This window comes from Sardina pilchardus, chromosome 10 (assembly GCF_963854185.1).
Source record: "Sardina pilchardus chromosome 10, fSarPil1.1, whole genome shotgun sequence".
Lineage (NCBI taxonomy): Eukaryota > Metazoa > Chordata > Actinopteri > Clupeiformes > Clupeidae > Sardina > Sardina pilchardus.
The window spans coordinates 34,105,512-34,112,899 of record NC_085003.1 but is presented as its reverse complement, the minus strand read 5'-3'; the positions used below and the strand labels follow the sequence as shown (position 1 = coordinate 34,112,899).

The 7,388-nt window shown below is 45.4% G+C and overlaps 2 protein-coding genes across 2 annotated transcripts; both read right to left on the bottom strand.

The window, feature by feature from the left end:
• Positions 1–134: 134 nt before the first annotated feature.
• arpp19b (cAMP-regulated phosphoprotein 19b) lies at positions 135–2,537 on the bottom strand (the record flags this gene model as incomplete). Its single annotated transcript, XM_062547158.1, is given in 3 exon segments — positions 135–301; positions 435–557; positions 2,356–2,537. Coding segments are annotated over 3 exon segments (350 nt in total), but the record flags the coding sequence as incomplete, so codon positions are not given.
• Positions 2,538–3,343: 806 nt separating this feature from the next.
• On the bottom strand, positions 3,344–5,806 carry rsl24d1 (ribosomal L24 domain containing 1). The gene is made up of 6 exons (XM_062548153.1): positions 5,664–5,806; positions 5,156–5,269; positions 4,982–5,054; positions 4,828–4,891; positions 4,597–4,682; positions 3,344–3,776 (listed from the first exon to the last, which is right to left on the bottom strand). Exons 1-6 carry the CDS (start codon positions 5,742–5,744, stop codon positions 3,706–3,708), a joined length of 489 nt encoding a protein of 162 aa, XP_062404137.1. The 5' UTR covers positions 5,745–5,806; the 3' UTR covers positions 3,344–3,705.
• Positions 5,807–7,388: the final 1,582 nt, after the last annotated feature.

Below are 7,388 nucleotides of genomic sequence, written 5' to 3'. Positions count from 1 at the left end.
TAGAGTAGAGTAGAGAAGAGAAGAGAGGAAAGGAGCAGCGGATGGGAAGAGGAGAGGAGAGGAGAGGAGAGGAGTAGAGTAGAGAAGAGAAGAGAGGAAAGGATGAGGTGCAGGTGTGCTGGGCCGGGTCAGCCGCCAGCTTGCTGGCCATGAGGGAGGTCTTGCGCTGCGGGAGGTCCTGGGGGGTGGGGATGTGCTCGCCCGGATCATCCGCCTTCTCTGTGGCGGCCGCCGGCAGCTGCTGCTTGTTCTTCATCTTGGCCTTGGCCATGTTGTAATCGCCCGAGTCAAAGTACTTTTGCTGTGAGGAGCAAACACACACACACACACACCAGACATGAGAAAACACACACACACACACCAGACATGAGAAAGGACAAACTGCATCATCACTGGCTGGCCCTGATGACATCACTGTAGCCGTGGCAACTTACGCCCTTCTGCAGCCGCTTGCGGAGCAGGTCGGAACCCCCCGGCTTGGCGCCCAGGTGGGGGTACCTGGCCTTCAGCTTGGCCTCCTCCGTCTTCTCTGGACTCGCCACCGTGTCGTCCATTTCCTGAAACACACGTCAGAACATCATCATCCCCACCAGAGTCAGCAGCAGCCACTCAGAGGGCTCACAGAGTCAGCAGCAGCCACTTGGTTCCTGAGGAGCCGGTCATGTGCGCTCGCTACTGCAGTGTCCTGCTGATGTGTAGCTTCCACACCTCCCACACACACTCATGGTGCTCTACAGCCGCTTCCACACCTCCCAAACACACTCGTGGTGCTCTACACCCGCTCCCACACCTCCCAAACACACTCGTGGAGCTCTACACCCGCTCCCACACCTCCCAAACACACTCGTGGAGCTCTACACCCGCTCCCACACCTCCCAAACACACTCGTGGAGCTCTACACCCGCTCCCACACCTCCCAAACACACTCGTGGAGCTCTACACCCGCTCCCACACCTCCCAAACACACTCGTGGAGCTCTACACCCGCTCCCACACCTCCCAAACACACTCGTGGTGCTCTACACCCGCTCCCACACCTCCCAAACACACTCGTGGAGCTCTACACCCGCTCCCACACCTCCCACACACACTCGTGGAGCTCTACACCCGCTCCCACACCTCCCACACACACTCATGGAGCTCTACACCCGCTTCCTGAATTCACTCAGCACCATCCGGATTGGACTCTGGGTGCACTCAGCACATCCGGATTGGACTCTGGGTGTCGACTTCTCTTCTTGCTGTTCTACACTGGCCATGTCGCTGTTGTACCAAGTATCACAAAAAATATATTTACTTACTTACCATTATTATTTACAATTTGTATCGACACATTTATGTCCTCTGATAACACAGCTTCTGAAGTCCACAGTATGGCGTGCAACCTCGTCTGAGTACATTTTCACTTTTGGTAGAAATAAATCATGATGCGTGTCGAATCCGATACTGACCATCATAAATCAGACAATTCCAATAATATTGTACAGTGGTCCAAATGTCGAGGTAGAATCGTATCGTCATCTCTGTGGCAAATTCTCAGCCTAATGGCAAAGGTCATGACTAACTTACACCGCATAGATTTGTACTTGTCTATACTTGTACTTGATTTGACAAATGCTGAGCGAGCAGACAAAAACAATTATCAAATTGCTATTTCGATTCTTCATCGATTTGCTGCATTGACATGTAGCATTCGCTGATTCTTTGGGCATTTTTATTTTCGGCAACATATGACAGATTGTGACGTTAAATATTCTTTACAAATATAATACTTTCCAAATAGGATATTTATCATGTGAGTTTTGCCAGGTATTTCATGGATTGACTGCAACCAAAATACAGACGAGGTTACCCTAGCATCCAACTACCCTTAGCTATCTGTAACGTAAGTGTAATTTTGCTCACATGCAAAAGCATGTTTCCATTCTAGCTACTTTAGCGATGGTGATCATAGGACGTACGTAAGCAACCGTACTGATGAGACAAGTATAGTTAATTAACGTTAATATGCCAAACGCTAAACTTGTCAGACAATGACCAACAGATTTTATAGGATTGCTAAATTGCATAGCTTTGAGTTCTCAGGCGTCGGCGTTACCTGATCAAAGCTGAACCTGCTGAACCTGATCGTGCTGCTAAACGTTTTAAAATGCATGTGTGATATCTTGTTTTGATTTGAGACCGTTCAGACTACTTGTCAAATCATCACTGCGGCTCTCGCCCATGCACTTCTGAACTTCGGCTGCCTATTCACAGCTAGCATGACAGCACTGACAAGCTAACATTTGTGTTAGCTAGTTAGCTTACTAGCTGAAGCTTGATATGATTTTACATGAGTGCTCTGGTCAGCTCTAACCTGCTGTTCCTCCGTAGTTGCTTCTTCGGTTGCTTTAACTTCTTCAGCTTCTGTGGACATCTTAACTACACGGATAAACAGAAGCAGCACTAAAATACAAAGAGCGGGACTGATGCCACCTCGCAGCACACACTGAATCCAGACTGAATCCCGCTATCCACGGCAATCAGTCAATGCATTGAATTTTACGCGTACCAATGGCCGCCCATTTTCAACGTCATGACGTTTCATCGCAGCGGAAGTCTGTTCGTTACGATCGTACAGCGAAAACGCTGAATGTGAAGAACCCATAGAGGAAGATCCCCGTACAGTAGGCCCTCTACTGTCTATGAGTAGACGTAGACCCCGTATGCTACACGATTCCTGTAGACATTGTTATGAAGCATTACAATAACCAAGAGCTATAAATTGATAGCCCGCCTAGAGCGTGCAAGACCAAATGTTCTGAGAGCTCTGGCACTACCAGTAGAATCCCGCAGCGGCCGGTGATGATCAGACGTAAGCTCGGCTCCTGTGTCTTCACAACTTGAATTTCAGTGAATTTCAACTTGTGCCCCTTTCAGCTCATCCTGACACAGTGGTGTTTCTGAGTGGATTAGCAGGAACATTATCTGTTGTAAAGTAAAGGTCTGAGCCATGCATACAAGGAGTCTGCTGTGTGTACACACTAAATCAAGATCTGAGGGTGTTCAACTTCCAAGAACATAGTTTAGTGATAAATCTGGAGTGGTAAATATCCAATAACAAGTGCTATGTCATTGATTTGTTAGGAGGATGTAGTCATACAGCTATTAGGTGGTTTACCACTTCCTCCATGTTAACTTTCCCGGGTTTGTCACTAAACCACCTACATGGACTATCCCCCCCAGAACCATGAATCCAGTGCATCTGCTGTGTGTGTGTGTGTGTGTGTGTGTGTACTCATATCACCTAATAATGACACTATGATGAACTTATAACAACCATTAAGTGTGACTGCAAGACAAACCACAGCCATAATGTTTATTTGTAAAAGAACATAGCACTTTCTTTTAAAGCAGAGGATGTACTATTGATAAATGATGAACACCAAACAAAAGGACACAAAATAGTATAGCTCATTAACCCAACGGAAAGGTTTCTGGAGAAAATTAATCTCTGAATAATTAGAGCACAAAACCATTCTGTCCTTCCAAGATAATGTCTTGTCCCATTCTCAAGCATGAGAGAATGCTGAGGCTGTACATAGCATGGTATGTAGCGTACACAATATCGCTCGCAAACACAGTCTCCAGTCTCCGTGGGCAACGCAAAGGGCTATATGTACAGCCTGTAACGCCTGGCGCATCCCAGCACCACAACATCTCCTCCTCAGTCATCACCCATGTCCACGTCTTCTTGCAACTTCTGAACCATCTTCTCTTCCATCGCCTTGGCTTTTCCTGGAAGAAAACAGCAGAATATAATAACATATATGTTATATATGTTAATAACTGTGCGTTCAGACCAAAACCGTCAAAAGCGTCAAAGTCGCTGGTGAAGCTCATAGCCCGACGCTCAACCCAGTTCGGTGCATTCGGCGCCGAAAGCGTCAAAGCCATGACGTGAAACATTTTGAACAAACCACAAGCAGCAATCCTGCGAGTTTGACATTCTGATTAGTTGACGCCGAACCGTGTCATAGCTCATTACCATAAAGTTAACTGAGGCTCAACTTTTTTTTGACGCCCGTGAAGCTCATGAAGCCACGCTCACGCCCGGAACGCTTTTGAAGCCGGTAACGCCGACCCTCCATAGAAAATGAATGATTTCCGGCGCTCTTGACGCTTTTGACGGTCTTGGTGTGAACGCACAGTAAGAATGCAATGACTATATAAGTAGCAGAACACAATAGCGGAAGATGTAAACAAGGACCCACATGCACAAAAATGCCCCAAAATCCCACAGTGCAGTCACCATTAATAAAGACACATAAATTGCACTTAGTGTTCACTTAAACATTCCCTTTCCAACTTATCAATTTCTTCTGGCTGGCACTGCACAACTTTCAAAGAACACCAGCCTCCTCATTATTAGAGTATGATAATAACCCAGCCTCCTCATTATTACGATAACCCAGCCTCCTCATTATTATGATAACCCAGCTTCCTCATTATTAGAGTATGCTAACCCAGTGTCCTTATTATATTGCATTATGATTATGATAAATGCTAATAATAATTTCATGTGGTGCTGTGAAACGGGGGATGTTTTTGAACGTACCTGCATGTGGTGCTTTGATGAGGTGGATGTTTTTCTTGACTTCCTTGATATCCTCCTCTTTCTCCAGTTCTTTTCCTTTCTTTAGTCTGTATTCAAAACAATTCAGTCATATCAACACACCATGGAGCCATTTCCTTTTAACATCAACTATCCATATCCACACCTCAGCAGAAAAGGCCATGGGTATCAGTGCAGTGAATAAGCAGCATAACATTCCAAGCCTATGCTCACCTGTTTATGATAAAGCGAGCCTGTCGTTTGCGTTTGATGTCTTCCACCTTCTTCATTGCTTCCACTGTAGGAAAGGAGTTAGTTACACAATCAGTTCAGAGGATGTGAAAACGTATCGAGTCCTAATGGACATGAACACAAATGACGCAATTACCCGTCTTGCTCCAGAGCTCTCTCTTGTACTTCACAGGCATATTCCGGCGCTTCTCGAACTCCAGTGCGTTATCCTGTTATGGAACAAGACATGTTGTTAGAACAAGACATGTTGTTACACCTGGGATGAATTATATGCCCACTGATGACCGTCTGAACTGTACTCGATACTCACCACTGTCAACTCTTTACCAGACGCTTTCCTGAACGCTTTGGTCCACCTGGTCTTTCTTGGATTGCGCTTCTTCTTGAAGCCTTTGTGACATTTTGATTTACAAAATCGAAACACCTGACGATGAATACAAACAACGGCAGATCAAAAGGTTAGGCCCCCAGTTTCCAGTTACCGTTAATGTTTCATTTCATAATCAGCCTATGGTTTCATCGTAACGAACATCCTCCGACCAGATGGTCTGAACTTCTTGCACACAAACGGTCTGAGTCGTATATTTAGTTCAATTTAAAATAAGTGATTTTCCTGGTCACAGGGTTAAGACTAATAAAAAAAGTGGTAACACTGACTGACAATCTTGATGGCAAGTCATCATTCACAAAATGCGACAGAAGTAAAAGCTAGCTTAAGCCATTAGCCTGTAAGCTAACGCAATCGTGCTCACTCCCCACGTTGACCAAGTGATCCAAGAGAAGCAACACAAATGTAGGCTACGGATGTAAAGAAATACCTTGCAGTCGTTGCGAACGAACATCATTCCATGACCCGGGTAAACGGGCCCTGAACAAAAATAACACTTTTCAATACGCATTTTTCCTAATTACTGTCCGCGACACAGCTCACGATGTTTCTTCCTCCATGTGTCCCCCTTCTGTCCCGGATGTGCGTCAAAAATTCGTTTCCTCTTGTAAGCCTGAATGGCGTCTCCGTGTAATCACTGCCGCCTGCCGGTGTGGTGGTTTCCTGTGGATGATCTGCAACATTGAAAGGGCCATTGATTCCAATACCCTTCTCAGGGATTCGGGGACTTGGTCTCTCCCAGAGTCAGAGAGAGCCATGATTATCTATCGCTCTGGTCACTCCTAATCTCTGTTACATTACCATGCTTACATTCTTCTCTTTATTGTCCATATTTATTGCTGGTCACAGACTTTGACCCTGTACTGTTGCACTGTTGGACTTACTTACTTACTTAATAAAGTATCTATCTATCTATCTATCTATATCTATCTATCTAATCAAATCTGGTGTCTGTGGAGATGGGCGAGGCTACAGTGCTGTAGTGTGTGAGAGACTGGCCATGCTGTAGTGTGCTGTAGTGTGTGAGAGACTGCCCATGCTGTAATGTGCTGTAATGTGCTGTAGTGTGCTGTAATGTGCTGTAGTGTGCTGTAATGTGCTGTAGTGTGCTGTGATGTGCTGTAGTGTGTGAAAGACTTCTGATCACGTGTCTCTAAAATTGTAATTTATATCAAACTGATTCTGCTGCACTAGTGCGCACCAAAGGTTGTGCTGACCTCTGCTGGCCACACGGCCACACTGCTGCAAGGGAACGCTAGAAGATACTGCAAAGACGCTTCCTTCCAGCAGACCATGTGCCCGACTGGCCGTACTGAAGAGTGTGAAAGACTGTAATGTACAGTAAGTGTGTGAGACTGTAATGTAAGTGTGTGAGACTGTAATGTGAGTGTGTGAGACTGTAAGTGTGTGAGACTGTAATGTGCTGTAGTGTGTGAGACTGCAATGTAAGTGTGTGAGACTGTAATGTAAGTGTGTGAGACTGCAATGTAAGTGTGTGAGACTGTAATGTAAGTGTGTGAGACTGCAATGTAAGTGTGTGAGACTGGCTATGCTGTTGTTCATAGCAGACACACATAAGAGATACATGAGCTGACACAGTGACACAGTCGCAAGACACAAAGACTTCTATTCATATTTCAATTAATATTTTAATTAAGTTGTGCAATGCTCTGAACATATTTCTGATACAATGACTTCATATACAATACACCAACGCATCAATTGTGTAAATTCTTGCTTAGAAAAAAATGGTTTGTGGACAAATGCATTCGGACTGAACTGAACTGAAGAGAAAATAGAGGAAAACAAACAGGAGACACAAGCAGTCGTGAACAAGAACAACGACAAGAGACCACACCGCTCTGCAGTCTTAAATAATAACAGTGATAGGAGTGCTGTTTGCCCCTCTCAAGAGCTGAGGGCCCCCCAGAGTTACCCCCTGGGTCCTAACTGCCCCGGGCCCACAGCAGGGGCAAACAGCACTGGAGGAACCCAAGGAAGCCATTTCATATCATGCAGAAAACCACACTCAAATCAATGGAATAAAAATGCACAAAACGAACAGAAAATGGTTCACCAATAGGAACCTGGTACTGCATTCCATGTGTACAATCGTATTGCATGAGGTTGGCGACAGAACTCTTTGGGAAACATA